Here is a 16775-nt window from a genome sequence, read left to right on the forward strand (position 1 = left end):
AAATAAGTAGAAATTACCAAAACCTTCTACTAGAAGCCAGACTATAAATGATTTCTACACATTAAACCAATGCTTTCTGTACTTCAGAAATGCAAGGCAGGACAGCGCTGTCTGGGCCTACACCCTCCCTTGTATCCCTTGAGGAGCCTACTGTGCCTTCGTAAACACCCCACACAATGCAAAACCCTACCCATGAGTGAGCCTGTCCCCTCTAGTTCTTAAGTAATTTTAGCGGGGGTAGATTGGAACCCAAAACAGGACTAGAGCATCCTCCTTTTCCTCAGAGAAAGAAATCAAAGCTATATACACATAACACATATAGAAAGCAAACAAAGATTAGTCATTGCTTTTCTGGCAGTGACAAAGAAACAGAGGAGCAGATTTTCTTGGCTGATTGGAAATAATACTCACATGAAGCCGTGGAAGAAAAGTCAATGCACTTGGTCTCATTGCCAAGGCAGCTGACAGTCCCCTGACTTGCGCAATTGGGAGTGTGTCCAAAATCGGTGAGGCCGAAGCAGGCTGGGCACTCTAAACCATTGGGGGAAAGATCCTCACGAGGTGGAACTACCAAAGTAAAAACCTACAGTGAGTATATGGATGCACTTCCTCTCCCCTTCTCTTTATTGTTAACTTTATTTCATTTTTTTCATGGTTTCTAGTAACTTCTAACCATAGCTGGAAGTGCTACCTCCATATTGTACTCTATATTTGCCATCAGCTTTGCAGAACAGTAACATCAGCTGAGCGTCTATAAATAATGATTTTGTGTTTCACCTTTTGTCAGGTATGCTCATTTTCATTGTTTTTTCCGGAGTTCTTACTTTGTACAGTGGTACCTCGGGTTACAGATGCGTCAGATTACAGACGCTTCAGGTTACAGACTCCGCTAACCCAGAAATAGTACCTCGGGTTAAGAACTTTGCTTCAGGATGAGAACAGAAATCGTGTGGTGTCAGCGGGAGGCCTCATTAGCTAAAGTGGTGTTTCAGGTTAAGAACAGTTTCAGGTTAAGAATGGACCTCCAGAATGAATTAAGTTCTTAACCCGAGGTACCACTGTATGTGGTGATCTAGCAAGCTATTTGAAGCTACAGTGGGCTGCATTCTCTTAGAAGTAATCTCCTGTCTCTGTCTATGGGTGCAAGCAAGTAGTTGGCAGACCCAGAACCCAAATTTGGTAGAGCTATGTCCAGATTTTCCAGATTTTTTCCACATCCATGCCTCCAGCCCCAGCCCTTACGTGTGTGAAGTTTGACTGATCATCTACTTCATCCATTCCAGATTCATCATAGAGTCATGGAACTGTTGAGCTGGAAGGGACCCTAAGCGTCATCTAGTCCACCCCTGTAATTCAGGATACCCAACTAAAGCATCCAGGACAGATGGCCATCCAATCTGCTTCAAAACCTCCAATAAGGTGATTCCACACTGTCCTGATTAAGACCATTCCACTGTAAAGCAGCTCTTGCTGTCAGAAAGTTTTACCTGAAGATGCTATACTTTGCCTGTAACTGGGTGGAAGTCAAATGACGGGTTAAAAAGCCATTAAGTTTCAGAGACGCAGATACTTACCATACAGAGGTTCTTTATTACACTTCTCTGTTCCGCAGCAGAAGACCTTCATCTGGAGGTATCTACCATTGGCTGAAGTTAAACTGTAATCACCTGAGTGGCAATATTTAGAATCATCACATCCCCAGAAAGTTGCCACTTTATACTTTGAAACTGCAAAGAACAAAAGGAAACAAATCACAAGACCTGTGAGAATTCTGATTAATTCCTTCCAAATGTATTTATTTTTAATGATGCTTCCTATTAACTAAATTGTTTACTCTTCCATGATAAACTGCGTAATGCACAGTTCTTGAATCAATAGATGAACCTAACCACCCTGTCCTGAACCAGCTGCATAATCAGGGTACCCCATTAGAAGGGTATTGATGGAAGTCTCCGTTCCCAGCAATGTCCTTATCACGTCAAGTCAATCTGGGTAGATTGGTGCCTTGTGAGAGGCCATATTTAATGACATGACCCTGTTGTGGTTTCAGCCCTCTAGCAGAAGACTGGAATGGATTTACAACCAATGCCTGAGCCAAAATTCTACCTACACCTGTAATCAATAAAGTTGTGGCCATTTTTAATCTAGATCATTTTCTGCGTGAGTTCATTCTATCACACCTCACACAGGGGAGGGTGGCACTGCGACTGGTACCAAAACCATGTAGAGCACATTGTGCTCTTTAGAAAAAAGTTGGTATTTAACTGCAAATTATAATTAATAAATTATATTCATTTACACATGAACATGGGGTGAACAAGAGTAATTGAAAAGTTTCAGCTCACGTATATTGTTATCCAGAACACCAGAAACACAGATTTGATTAGAGAATCGATTAGAGTAACAGGGCACAGATGAATTTCTTTTGCATGAAGTTGCATTACGAGGACAGTAGGAACAATTCAGAGATGTCACTGTGTAAAGGAGACAGAGGTTAGTGCAGGAGATTTCCTGAGATGGTAACGAGTTTAATGGTACATTGGGTGGAGATGGAAAGTAAGTCTATATAAAACATGAGAACCCCACATGCAATTATATCAAATATATTTCAGATTTATACATTAAATTTATGAAGGCAAATGCATGTTGATCACCCTAGTGCTGTTTTATAGAATCATAGAATCATAGAGTTGGAAGAGACCACAAGGGCCATCGAGTCTAACCCCCTGCCAAGTTGTTTTACAAACAAGCCAAAATACTTTAAAGTGGGAGAAGGTGTCAATTTCCTAAGGAGATGGCAGACAAGCGGGTAAATATGTTTTAAACTGGAAGGCTGTCACTTTGATAGTAATGATTGGTGCCAATGCAACATTCCCTTCCCAGTAATTAGGAACAGAATCTTGATGTGTGTTGATTGTTTTATGTAGTGAACTGTCGTGTGATTTTTGGATGAAGGGCGGTATACAAATTTAATAAGTAATAAATAAAAAGTAAATTTTGGGCTCTTCTCTCTTTTGCAATGGGGCCTCAAAAATTATTTGGAGGTGTTCAGTACATACTGTCAATTAGAAAATGTATCTATAAATTACTCTAAGAGCAAGATTAAGCAAGATTAAGATTTTGGCTGTTGTCTTTGTCCATGGAGTTTTCTTGGCAGGGATACTGAAGTGGCTTGCTGGTTCCTGCTCCAGGTGGATCACGTTTGGTCAAAACTCTCCACTATGACCTGTCCATCTTGGGTGGCCTTGCACGGCATAGCTCATAGCTTCTCTGAGTTATTCAAGTCCCTTCGCCACAGCATAGACTGCAAGAAGATCAAACCTCTCCATTCTGAAGGAAATCAGCCCTGAGTGCTCACTGGAAGGACAGATCGTGAAGCTGAGGCTCCAATACTTTGGCCACCTCACGAGAAGAGAAGACTCCCTGGAAAAGACCCTGAAGTTGGGAAAGATGGAGGGCACAAGGAGAAGGGGACGACAGAGGACGAGATGGTTGGACAGTGTTCTCGAAGCCACCAGCATGAGTTTGACCAATCTGCGGGAGGCAGTGGAAGACAGGAGTGCCTGGTGTGCTCTGGTTCATGGGGTCACGAAGAGTTGGACACGACTAAACGGCTAAACAACAACAACAACAACAACAAGATTTTTGGCAAAAGCAGTCCTAGGTATAAATGGAGTTTAGATCAGCATGCTATAGAACAAACCTGCTCATGAAATCCCTACGTATCCTGTTTGGTTAAACTCATCTTGGAAGTGTCAGATGGACACAATGAAATTCAAACACAGAAAACCATATGGGAATTGATGAAGTTCTATCACAAGAAGGGAGGGCAGCTGAATGAACCTGTCTTAAATATATTTGATTGCAAAGTGCTTACTAGAATGCTCTGTGGTATTGAATAAAACCATTTTGAAGCTAAACTCTCTCCCATCAGTAATATCAACAGTTATTTGTACAGAATCCAGGTGGCCAACCAATAAGGCAAGAGATGATTGCACTCAGTTCAGATTACTACTCTTTTTCAGACCTGACCTCTTCATTGACCTTTATTCACTTATACTAGAATTATTTATTTATTTATTTATTTATTTATACCCCGCCCATCTGGCTGGATTTCCCCAGCCACTCTGGGTGGCTTCCAACACAATATTAAAATACAGTAATGCATCAAACATTAAAAGCTTCCCTAAACCGGGCTGCCATATTATGGTTAGTCATATTCCTCCATCACATAAATACATGTTTGGAATAGGCTATACTTGGCTGTTATGGCTTAAGTGCTTAAACCTTTGAGTTGACTCTCTCCTACTTTCCTTGTAACACAGATGTCCTTACACTCCATTATGCTCATGTATTTTACTCACTCTCCTTCCATCCCCAGGAGTAAACATTTTCAGTGTCATCGAAAGATGATTAAAAGAATCCAATTCTGCTGGTTCCTACTTACCTGGAGAAAGCAGGGCCAAGAGGAGGCAGGTGCTCAGAAGTGCTTTCTGCATTCTTGAAAGATTTGGAGGCTCAGAGCAGGGATGTACCAAGGCAGAGAACTGATGCTGCTAGAGTCTTACATGGAGATATTTAAAGACTATAAATTCATGATGTGGGCAACTCTTGGAAATAAATGGTTCAGTGAGGTCTGGGAGTGGGTACTGTGTGTTTGCCAGGAAGACACAGAGGGACACAGAGAAATTCAAAGCTCTGTGTCAAAATTGGCTGATTTATTCATCTTTGAGTTCCATTAGCTGTTGCCAGACACTTCTCAGAATTCTTTTTCTATATAATTATTTTTTCAATTTACTCATAACTCATATTAGCTTTATATTACATGGATGCCCTGAAATGGATATACAGCCAGTGCCTGAGCCCAAATTCCACCTACACCATTTGTAATCCAGATCATTGTCTGCGTAAGTTCATTCTATTGCACCACACAGTACTCACTACACAGGGGAGGGGGGAATTGCAGACCTCAGGTGTATCGCCTTCACATGGGGTTGCATTATGATGACAGTAGGAGTATTTCAGAGTCCTCACTGCATTAAAGTGATAGAAATCGATGCAGGAGTTTTTGTGAGATGGTTATGAACTTAATAGTATATTGGATGGAGATGGAACAGTAAGTCTATATAAAACATGAAAGCCCCACATGCAAGTATGTCAAATATATTTCAGATTTATCCTTCAAATTTTAAATTTAAATATGAGAAAAATCAGAATAGCAAGAGTTAAAATACTAAAACAGATTAAAATTGCAAAAACTTTCTAAGCATCTCAGTAGACTTCTCTAAACAAGAATGTTTTTAGTACGTGCTGAGCAGAATACAGTGAGTGCCCCTGACTGTTCTCAGTGCTAGAGAAAGTACTATCAAGAAGTTATTAGGAAGTTACTGGGTCCTTGGTGGACAAAGCAATATACTGGCTATGAAATACCATTGCTGCCTTTCCTATAACTTGGTGTGAGCTCTAATTTGGTTCACAGAAGCATTAAAAACCCCACACACAATAAAAAACTTCCATGACCCAAATCAAAGGACAGCTAAAGACTCAAGGTATGGCAAAGGTGACTGCTTAAGTAGCCAAGCTCGGTAGAGCTTGAGGGAATTGAACAGGGATGGGGACACCATGGTATGCACTGAATATTGGACTATGGAGCCAAAGTTATTACTGAGACCTATTAAAATCACTATTAGAATGTGGAACATTGTTTCTCCTTGTTCCAATTGCATCAGATTGTTGGGAAGGAGACAGGATACTGTACTTTGAGTCATCTGATCTGTTTGGTGAGACTGTACTGAATTGGACCAAACTTGTCATTTATGCCTCCTTCAAATCCCATCTTCAGTGCCATCCTTATCCATATGTCTAAGACAGAATCTGGAGAGATCGGTTGGCTTTTAATTGCAGATAAAATGGAGAATACTCTATTCCAAAGGTTTTTAATATGGGGCATGATCACCACACAAGGATAAATGAACCAGGTTTTCCACAGCTGTTCAAACATGAAGGGGAAAGGGAGGATTTAAATTTTGCCAACCAGACTGGCATCCAGTGCCAGTGGAAGATGACCTTGAGTGTGGTTTCCTGTAAGTGAGCAGAGATAATTTAAGGAGGGGAGGGGTCCAGGTACCTGTTGGGATATGAGTACAACGCAACTGCAAACAAGCAGTTTGATGTTGACATCACATGATGTGACTAGTCCTGGGAAAGAATGTACCAGGAAGTTCTTATCAGGACGGTTCACAGGGATTTGTTCTGTGTGTAATATGAGACCTTCCTGTTGCGCATGTGAAGGAAGTCTTACTGAGTTGCTTGGAGGAGACTGAACTAAACGGACATGTTTTTGTACAGATGTAAAGACAGAAATAAACTATAGATGATGTAGACTTTCTGACTTTCTTCTTTCTCCTGCTGGTATGCAAGGAGCAAAAGGGGTGTGCATCTTCCACGCTGGGAAATGTCGCCTATCAAGATCTCCCTGGACTTGCCGGGATGCCAGCCAGGGTAGATCACCGGTAAACAAGCCCCAGGAACCTGAGAGGGGGGCCAGCCTCTCCCGAGGGGGCTAGTTTTCCAACAGTACCCTCCCATTTGTGCTATTCAGTTATGTGGTCTAATTCTGATTCCCATACAATTTCAAGGCCTCTAGCATTCCCCGCTTCATGATCTACTAGATTGCTGTGTATTAGGGAAGTGGTACCCTTCGCGTCATATGCTAGATTTCTGCATGAGGATTCAAACAAGTTAAGTGTATGTAGGTGTATGTATGCAAGTGTATGTATGCAAAAGAATGTGCCTGAGTGACTTGAAACCAGGTACAGTGGTACCTCGGGTTAAGTACTTAATTTGTTCCAGAGGTCTGTTCTTAACCTGAAACTGTTCTTAACCTGAAGCACCACTTTAGCTAATGGGGCCTCCTGCTGCCGCCGCGCCGCTGGAGCACAATTTCTGTTCTTATCCTGAAGCAAAGTTCTTAACCTGAAGCACTATTTCTGGGTTAGCAGAGTCTGTAACCTGAAGTGTATGTAACCTGAAGCGTATGTAACCTGAGGTACCACTGTAGTATGAATGCCTTTTAATTTACCTTGCAGTTCCTCTTTGGAGATTGCTTTGGGAAAGAGGCCACGGATTGTGTAAATGCCCACATCTTCCCTCCACATGTCCACCAGGTCCCATTCAGTTAATATTTCTGCCACGTTTGGGTTGCAGATTTTGTTCACAGATTGGTGCCTAATTTGGTCCTTGGTTTCATCTCTGCAATTACTGAAGTCTCCACCTATTGTAGTTTGTCTTCTTTTAAAATTGTTCTAATTTTGTGAGTAGTTTCCAGAGAAAGCATTCTTGTGCTGAGTTGGGTGAATATAGATATGTGATGGTGAATGGACGGCTGCCTGTGACACCACAAACAAAGAGGTATCTTCCCTTTGGGACTTCCAAACTTCCCCCAACACTCAGAGGGCCATGCTTGCTTATCAGGATAGCAACTTCCCAAGTTTTTCCAGAATCAGGAATTTGTAGTTGCTTGCCTAGCCAGCATCCTTTGAGATAGGCAGCTTTTTGGTTCTTGCATTGATGTGTCTCCTGCAGGAGAACAATGTCTGGATCAGGGCTTTTTTTCAGCTGGAACTCACCATAAATCAGTTTTGGCACCTCTCAGGTGGGCACCATTGCCATTCTAAGAGAACTGTAAAGTCTGATTGGGAATGTACTATACAAACTTAATGGGCAGGTCTGTATTTTAAGGTATATATGTATCAATTGGTTATCACTGTACTTTAATTGTGCATCTATGCATATTCTGCAGTATCCATAGAATATTTTTTATCTGCTTTTTGGTTGAAATGACCAAGATGGTTTCAACAACAACAACAAAACTTGGATGGAACTGAATTGACTATCAAATACCCATTCTCTTCACTCCACACATTCTACACCTATAAAACATACAGATATATTAATGCAGATGTTATGTGCCAAAACCGTTTATTTTGATCATGAATTTCACCAATTGTGAAAAAGAGAACCCAGGAGGCCAGAGAATCTACTCATATCACTAGGCTCCAATATTCTTCTGTGGAATTCAAAAGGAGGAGACTTTTCCTTTCCCCTATCTACCCTTCATGGTCATTCTGCTTTGAGGAGTTTTCAGGATCGTAGCATTTGGCTTCATATGCTTTTAATATAATTATTTTATATTTTAAAAGTTTTCCTCGAAAGGCACACAAGTCTTCAGATGCACAGCCTTGGAATGTCAGTTTCCATGTGAACGTCCAATCTGGGAAATTAAAAATCATAAGGTTTGCATGAGTTTAGATTATGATGGTTATTTAAACTCATTGTGCTTAGAACCAACCCACTATATGATTAATATGGCTACCAGATATCCTTGGTGCATGCCTTAGAAACCTTACCCTGTGAGCAAAATTAAACCTAGCAGTTGTCCTAATTTCACCCTTTTGCCAATTCCAAATCACTTGCCTTCAACTGACGTTCTACTACATCAGATATGTGGCCCGTAAATTCACTGCTACAGCGAAACAACTGGGATTTTTTTGAAAACCACTCTGAATTGCTGCTTGAGAAGCAGGGCTTGTAGACATAGCCAAGGAGCTGGACCCCTTGTTGAAAGAAAGGTACGGTCCTTAAAAAGTTGGTTATATTGTTTATGTATGCTACCATCGCAGCCAGAATTTTGTATGCACAGTTCCAACAAAAGTGGAGTGGGCTTTAAAACTATTGGTTTTAAACTACCGTATTTTCCGCTCTATAGGACACACTTTTTCCCCTCTAAAAATTAAGGGGAAATGTGTGTGCATTCTATGGAGCGAATACAGGCTCCTTGGCTTCAGCGATAGCAACGCGAAGCCTCCAAAGCGCAGAGGGAGCACTCCCTCCGCACTCCGGAGGCTTCACATTGCTTTCGCTGAAGCCTGGAGAGCGAGAGGGGTTGGTGCGCACCGACCCCTCTCGCTCTCCAGGCTTCAGGGATAGCCGCCTGAAGCCTTCAGAGTACAGCGCAAGTTCCCGCTGCTCTCCGCAGGCTTCGGGTTCCTTTCGCTGAAGCCAGGAGAGTCTTGCTCCGGAGGCTTCAGGATGCCTTCTGCTGAAGCACACCAACCCCTCTCGCTCTCCAGGCTTCAAAGATAGCCGCCTGAAGCCTCCGGAGACTTTGGGTTCCTTTCGCTGAAGGGTAGGTGCCCCTTCAGCTAAGAGGGAGGAGAAATGGAAGAGGCTCCATTTCTCCTGCCACTTCACTGAAGGGTCGCTGCACAGAGAGGGGGAGATTTTTTTTTTCTTGTTCTCCTCCTCTAAAACAAGGTGCGTCCTATGGTCGGGTGTGTCCTATAGAGCGGAAAATAAGGTATATGAAATGGACAGCAAAAAATAAGATGACCAAACTAGCATTGCATCAGGTGCAACCCAAAGGCTACACTCAGATGACACTTCTTTTCCTTTTCCCAATATTTCCTTATCATCTGTTAATTTTTGCATTTTAAGTGATCTTTCACACAACATAAAAGCCAGATCTAGTGGAATCTAGCAGATGTTTAGCACTAATTTAGCACTAATCTCCATGATAATTGTTTCCAGAAAAGAAATCCCTCAGCAGTCATGTTGACTCAAAATTGCCTGGCACCCTCGGGTACAATGGAGGACACTGCCCTGTTGCCGGTGTTGATGTAAGAGTCAGCTGTCAGTCAGCTTTTGTACATGGATTAGGAGGCCAATCTTATCTTGCCCTTTGCCTCAGGCAGCAAAATGCCTGGGGACAGTCCCGTGAATGACTGAGAAAAATGCATTCATCTCTATCTATAGCTATAGGTGTTATGTGGAACTAAGATGGAGACATAAGAATTATCTTGGAAACAGAAGAAATATCTTTTGTTTCAGAGCAAGAAACAAATTTGCTTTTCAGTAGTGGCAATGTGAAAATAACCTAGTAGCAGCTGGGATACTGCAAGTGTTCCTGTAGGACTATATTGGTATTGCACAAATGCCCTTTAGCATCCCAAATGGGTCCTGATGTGGTGACATGACTGCTGAGATTATGAATGTCTATTGTCCATTTGGACTCCAGGACCCAACATTTGCCCCACAGAGTAGAATGCCTGTGCTTGATCAGTGCCTGTGAGATGACCAATGAACCGCACATTAAAGATACTATTGGAGGCAAGGATTCCTTTTTTTAAAAAAAAGTCTTGTCCAAACCACCACCAGCTCTTCAGAGTGTCTGAGACCTTCTTCAAGTCAAGCAGATGGTCCCCAGTCCCTCACCATTCATTTGACAAGAGAGGGGTTTTTTTTTAAAAAAAATTAAAATCTGATTTATTTATTGTGAATTTTGCAAGTAATATACCCCAAAATGTGGAGACACATGGACAATTGTCCTAGACACGGAAAAGGATGTGTTCTGTGTTCGGCAGAAATGGTTAGTTGTTAAATATCGCTGAAGAGGCCGTACCCCTGGGGAAGTTCAAGCAGGGCAGAAGACAGCTTTTCAGAAGTGACGTTGCGGAAACAGGCATCTCCCAGAGCCCCTTCCATCTCCAAAACATCAGCACTGTGCATTGTCCAAACAGGCTCCAGGACCGTTGAGCTTGTTTCAGAGAGCAGAATGCCTGTTATGGTGGGCACGGCCCAGCAAATATCTCATTACAAGACCCTGCTATCTGCTGGTGTGACGGACCAAGGGAACTTTATTTGCTCTGCAGTTGTCATGGTGCTTCTTCTGCTGGGGTTATTTGGGTGGCTGCCTTTTTCTGGGCTGAGACCAAGTGCATGTACCACCATAGGTTGACTATAGCTAGAAAAGAAACAGAAAAAGTAGAGGCCTTTAACCACCTGCCTACTTCCTTTAAAGCAGGTGTGGCAAAACCTTTGCCCTCCAGCTGTTGCTGAGCTACCACTGCCCATCATCCCTGTCTACAATTCCCCAGAGTGGGTTAACAACCAATCCTTCATCCCAGGGAATTCTGGGAATTGCAGCTCTGTGAGGGGAACAGGGGGGTCTCCTCCCAGGAACCTGAACAAACGACAATTCCCAGGGTTCTTTGGGAGAAGTCACAACTGCTTCTCCCAAGTGCTTTAAATGTACAGTGCAGATGTGGACTAAACGCTATCTGTGTATGCCAAAGGCAGAAATCCCAAAGCCTGTCCCTTGCACTGATAATGCTTATTTATTTGGGATCCTTTGGCGTGGGTCTTTTTTTAAGCCACAACAAATGCTTTGAAAATATTCTGCCCTCCCTCCTCGTTTAAGGGCAATTTAACTTGGTGTGCACATTAGCATGTGGAGCTTGCAGAATTTTGCCCTGACATTCCTGTCCACCTGGCATTGCTTGACTACACAGCTCTGGATTCTAGCTTAAATGAGACCTCGGTCTGCTTTAGATTGTTGGACCAGACTACTGAGTTCACCATCTCACTCCACACCCTCTGGCCTGCCAGGGTATATTTACCTAAGGCGAAGAACAGAACAAAGACAAAGCAACCAAGGAAGAAATCCTGGCATGGCGACAGGAGCACAGCATCATCTACTGAAGTTCTGAGCTTTGTGTATATAATCACTAGAGCAGTCAGCATGCAGATTGCTGCAGGCAAAGAAGAGAGTATTAGGGTTGTGGTGTCCTTCATGATCCCCTAACAGCTTATCCCCGCCTTCCCCAACCCAGGGCTCTCCAGATGTCATTGGACTACAACTCCCATCAGCCCCAGACAGCATGGCCAGTAGTCAGGGAGATAATGATAGGAGCCGTACTCCAACACATCTGAGGGGCATCAGGTTGGGGGATGCTGGGAGCATTACAAGCCTTTAAATTCCCCTCCATGCATTATATAGGGGAAGTTTCAGGAGGGAGGAAATGGGAAATGGCACCTGATAGTATTATTGGGATAGTTCTTTGGTCACCATTCCTGAAAACAAAAATTGGCTCAGACTGGAGGGATCTGCTCTTTTGCAGTGAGCACAGAAGCAGATTTCTGGTGGTTCCCTCATTGCGAGAAGCAAAGCTACAGGGAACCAGGCAGAGGGCCTTCTCTTGGTAGTGTGGAACACCCTCCCACCAGATGTCAAAGAGATAAACAACTACCTAACATTTAGAAGACATCTGAAGGCAGCCCTGTTCAGCCCTGTTTTTAATGGGTGACTATTATTCATCTACTACCCTGTTGTTTACTGGGTCTCAACCGTCCTCTATCAACTGTAAGGTTTCCTTTCCTCTCCCCCCGCGCCGTCGCTGATTCTCCAGGGCATTTTTTGGTTTGTTTTTGTTTAGTGCCAAGCCTAAATAAAATGTCTTTAAAGCTCAAACACTCACTCACTGTACGTGTGTGCAATATGGTGTAGTCATTAGAGTGCTCGACTAGGACCTGAGAGGCAAGGGTTCAAATCCTACCTCAGCCATGAAGGCCGCTGGGTGACCTTGGATCAGGTCACCGTCTCTCAGCCCAAACTACCTCACAGGGTTGCCGTGATAATTAATTGCAAAAGTTGAGAACTAGGAGCTCCCCTACCCTCCAACATTTCTCCAATGAAAATAGGGACAACCTATTCCATAATAACAATAATATTATTATTTATACCCTACTCATCTGAATGGGTTGCCCCAGCCACTCTGGGTGGCTTCCAATATATATATATAAACATAATAAAAGGTTAAATATTAAAAAATCTTCCCTATACAGGGCTGCCTTCAGATGTCTTCTAAAGGTTGTAGAGTTACTTGTCTACTTGGCTTGGGGGGTTGCATAACTCCATACCCTCCAACATTTCTGCAATGAAAATAAGGAAGACCTAAGGAAATGTGGGACGGACGTGGGTGGTGCTGTGAGTTAAACCACAGAGCCTAGGACTTGCTGATTAGAAGGTTGGCGGTTCGAATCCCCACAAAGGGGTGAGCTCTCGTTGCTTAGTCCCTGCTCCTGTTAACCTAGCAGTTCGAAAGCACATCAAAAGTGCAAGTAGATAAATAGGTACCGCTCCAGCAGGAAGGTAAACAGCATTTCCGTGCACTGCTCTGGTTCGCCAGAAGCGGCTTAGTCATGCTGGCCACATGACCCGGAAGCTGTATGCCGGCTCCCTCCCGATAAAGTGAGATGAGTGCCGCAATCCCAGAGTCGTCCGCGACTAGACCTAATGGTCAGGGGTCCCTTTACCTTTTAAGGAAATGTGGGACATTCTGGGATCAGATCAGAAACCGAGACGGCTTCTGTAAATCTGGGACTGTCCCAGGAGAATAGGGACACTTGGAGGGTCTGAGCTCTTTGGAGGAAAGGTGGGATGCAAATGCAACAATAATGAATAAAATCTACAGCTGTAATATAAAGGCATCCTGTTACTCTACCACCCTTCGTAGGTGTATGGCGTATACATAATACCTGCAATGAGGTTAGTCACAAACGACATCATGGCTTTGTCAGTATTCTCTTTCAAACAGTGAGAAAAAGAAGTCCACGATGTGATCAAGGCCGTTAAACCACAGCCAATGGCTATTATCAAAAGGGCCCGTACAACAAATAGATATGCTAAAGGAAAGAGAAAATAACAAGTCTTACTATAATGTGTCATTCTACTGAGAGAAAAGAGTTTCAGACTACGACCTGGGCAGCGGTCTCCACCCAGCCATGACCTTGGGCCAGTGCTCTCTCTCATTGTCCCCTTGACAGGGTCCTTGTGAGGCTAAAAACGGGGAGTGTGGAAACAACTATGTCAGGATCGGGGAATTTGTGGTCCTCCAGCTGCTGGTGGTGTCCCAACTCCCCATCATGATGGTGGAAGTTGTCGTTCAGCAACATCTGGAAAGCCAAAGGTTTGCCATACCTGGGTTAACTCCACAAAGCCCCATAGCCCTGACCTGGGCATTTACAGTTCCGCAAGAACACCAGCCATTGGCCAGGCTAGTCAAGGAATTTGTTTGTTTTTCATTCAGTTCAGGCTTTTGTCTAGAAAGACGGTTCTTTTTGCTCAGACCTATGGGTAAAAAGGGGACGCGGGTGGCGCTGTGGGTTAAACCACAGAGCCTAGGGCTTGCTGATCAGAAGGTCAGAGGTTCGATTCCCCGCGATGGGGTGAGCTCCCATTGTTTGGTCCCTGCTCCTGCCAACCTAGCAGTTTGAAAGCACGTCAAAGTGCAAGTAGATAAATAGATACCGCTCCAGCGGGAAGGTAAACAGTGTTTCCGTGCGCTGCTCTGGTTCTCCAGAAGCCACTTAGTCATGCTGGCCACATGACCCGGAAGCTGTATGCCAGCTCCCTCGACCAATAAAGTGAGATGAGCGCTGCAACCCCAGAGTCGGTTACGACTGGACCTAATGGTCAGGGGTCCCTTTACCTTTTTATGGGTAAAAAGCTTCCCCCTAAGAAAGTAGCTCAGTTTTCACTAACTGGAAGCTGATCTTATGATGAGCACCTGTGTTACCTCATCTAGGTGGGTACCTCAAGTCCACAATGGCAGTTTGATAATTCCTCAGTTGTGAGATAACACACTTCCTTTAAAGTTCTGAAAAGCCAAATCCTTCTGAAAAACTACATCCTACAGCCTGATTGGCTAGGAAGACAGACCAGTTGTTAGGCCAAATTCTGGAAAGTTACTCATATCCCTTTCTTTGGTGCCTCTCATTTTCCTTGACTGACACCTGGGCTATAGCAAATATTATAAAATGTCAGCAGCGATCCCTCCTCTAGAAGGAAGCCTGGCTCAGAAAGGGCTGGTGCCAGTGTGATGTAGTGGTTAGGGTGTAGGACTAGGATCTGGGAGACCAGGATTCAAATCCTGTCTTAGCCATGAAATCCACTGGATTGCCACATTGCATAATTTAGGCAGATTGTATAACTGCAACATCCCCGATTGTAACTCATTTGGCCAAGGACACTAAGCGATGTGAACACAAGTTGTGCCTCTTACCTGACCTTGCAGAAACGAGGCCACATTTTTTCTGAAAGCAATAAGTCCAAACCCCCATAGTAAAATTGTTTGTCTCTGCAGAATAGTCCAGCCAGTAGGGAGATATGGTGATGATTATAAGCACCAGGAAGTTGACACAGCCGGCACCATAGTGTAGTTTTTTGTAGAAACCAGGCCGGAGCTTGAAGAACTGCAGAGGGAGGGAGAGGAAAGCTCAAGATCAGAATAGTAACTGGCACTGGTTCTTCAAAGCACTTGACATATGTGATGGAGAGGGACATGTGCAGAGGAGGGTGACCAGGATGATAAAAGGTCTGGAAAACAAGCCTTCAATGAGGAGCGTTTGAAGGACTTGGACATGCTTAGCCTTGAGAAGACTGAGAAGTGATATGATAGCCATCTTTAAAAACGATACCCTGAGACCTCTGGGTATAGGGCAGTATATAAATTCAATAATAAATATCTATAGATAGATAGATAGATATAGATATAGAGATAGAGATATAGATATATCTGAAGGGCTGTCACAAGAAGTGCTGTGAGATTCAAGGCCCCTTCCAGCCATTTCTTTACTGAGGTGGCCTGTAAACAGGAACCCACTGCCTTGGCAATCTTACCTCTTCTGTTGTGTCAGCTTCCATGTCAAATCCACTCCCTGTTCCATGGTTTTCTCTTCATGCTTCTTTCAAAAGGGATCTAGAAGGGTTCTCCCCCAGCTCTTCCAGAGATCTTAGATGATCGATTGTTTCCCCTTAGGGATTCCTCCCCCTTCTCACTACTGCACACACATAAAGTAAAGGCTGAAAAATATTTTCAATGTAGGCAGGTCACATGCGCATCAAACTTACTAGGTCTAACACATCCTCAAAACACACTCCCCACTCTGCGACCAGGGTTATAACTAGTGCTGTTTTTCTAGAAAAAGAGGTGCTAGAACCCATCACCATAAATGCCTCCCTTGTTATAAGGACAATGGTGCCCACCTGAGAGGTGCTGGAACTGAGTTCTGGCGAGTTCCAGCTGAAAAAAGCCCTGGTTATAAGCAACCTTACATGCCTCTAGTCAACAGAGGAAGGGGTTGAGTGTGACAAGTAGGGGGGAAATGCACTTTGTGGTTCCCCACCAAACTCTGGCCCTTCCTCTCTCCTGCATGAAGCAGCCATGAGAAACTAGCTGCCATCATGCAGGTTTAGAATCCCAAGCCATCATTGTAAGTAAGAATAAACAGTGAGTAAAGAACCTTTCTTCCCCCTTTATCAATGGGATCTTTGTGTGTTTTATTTTATATTCTTAAAGCAGTGCGTGTATGAGACATAATACGCAACATAATGGGTGATGGCTACATCTGGCTTCCAAGCTCTTAACTCTGCTCTAAAATAGAAAGCAATTTTATTTTTTAAACCCAAGAATTTCAATCTTGCATCTTCAGCCCACAGCCCACAACCCAATGTCTCTGCTTACTCCAAAAATGCCCATTCCACTCCCTAGCAAGGCAGGTTTCTTGATCGCAAAGAGGCTGTTGAATATGTTCAGGCAAATGCACTTACAAGGCCTCTCTGATAACCCATTATGTTGCTTTCCAGGTGGGGCAGAGATGCTGTATAAGCTGTTATACTTAATATTTCTAGGGTTCTTGTTATCCTGGAAATGTCCTGTGGCTCAGGGCTGCAGTAAGCAGGGGAGCAGAAACACAAAGACACACCCCCCCCCCCCGCAACACACTCTTGCTTTTGGTTTCACCACAATTGAGCCTGAAAAAAAGAAAGCTTCAACTATCTCCCATTCCAGCCATGCTCTCTACGGTCCTCTTTGTTTGCACTCCTCTCTTGTCATGACCCTAACAACAAAATGGCCGCCCAGCTTCCAAGAGTCTTG

The 16775-nt window shown here is 43.6% G+C and overlaps 1 protein-coding gene and 1 long non-coding RNA gene across 4 annotated transcripts; both read right to left on the reverse strand.

The window, feature by feature from the left end:
- Window positions 1–467: 467 nt before the first annotated feature.
- On the reverse strand, window positions 468–2389 carry LOC310851861. The gene is made up of 3 exons (XR_014567892.1): window positions 2346–2389; window positions 1575–1727; window positions 468–567 (listed from the first exon to the last, which is right to left on the reverse strand). It is a non-coding gene; the product is annotated as an uncharacterized lncRNA (long non-coding RNA).
- A 5562-nt stretch (window positions 2390–7951) lies between these two features.
- LOC310851735 (uncharacterized protein) lies at window positions 7952–16760 on the reverse strand. Of its 3 annotated transcripts, XR_014567803.1 has the most exons (7): window positions 16448–16711; window positions 15518–15700; window positions 14901–15090; window positions 13375–13521; window positions 11457–11588; window positions 10355–10801; window positions 7952–8272 (listed from the first exon to the last, which is right to left on the reverse strand). XR_014567803.1 is itself a non-coding variant. In XM_083754401.1 (6 exons), the coding sequence occupies exons 2-6, from the start codon at window positions 15539–15541 to the stop codon at window positions 10713–10715; spliced, it is 582 nt and encodes a 193-aa protein (XP_083610527.1). In that variant the 5' UTR covers window positions 15542–15700; window positions 16448–16760; the 3' UTR covers window positions 10295–10712. The 3 variants fall into 3 exon arrangements, 2 of the variants coding, with proteins under 2 accessions (XP_083610527.1, XP_083610528.1); XM_083754401.1 differs by lacking the exon at window positions 7952–8272 and having other exon boundaries at window positions 10295–10801; window positions 16448–16760; XM_083754402.1 differs by lacking the exon at window positions 7952–8272 and having other exon boundaries at window positions 10295–10801; window positions 15518–15678; window positions 16448–16740.
- Between the last annotated feature and the right edge of the window lie 15 nt (window positions 16761–16775).

The sequence above is a fragment of the Podarcis gaigeae genome (genome assembly GCF_964106915.1).
Source record: "Podarcis gaigeae genome assembly, chromosome: 8".
Taxonomy (NCBI): Eukaryota; Metazoa; Chordata; class Lepidosauria; order Squamata; family Lacertidae; genus Podarcis; species Podarcis gaigeae.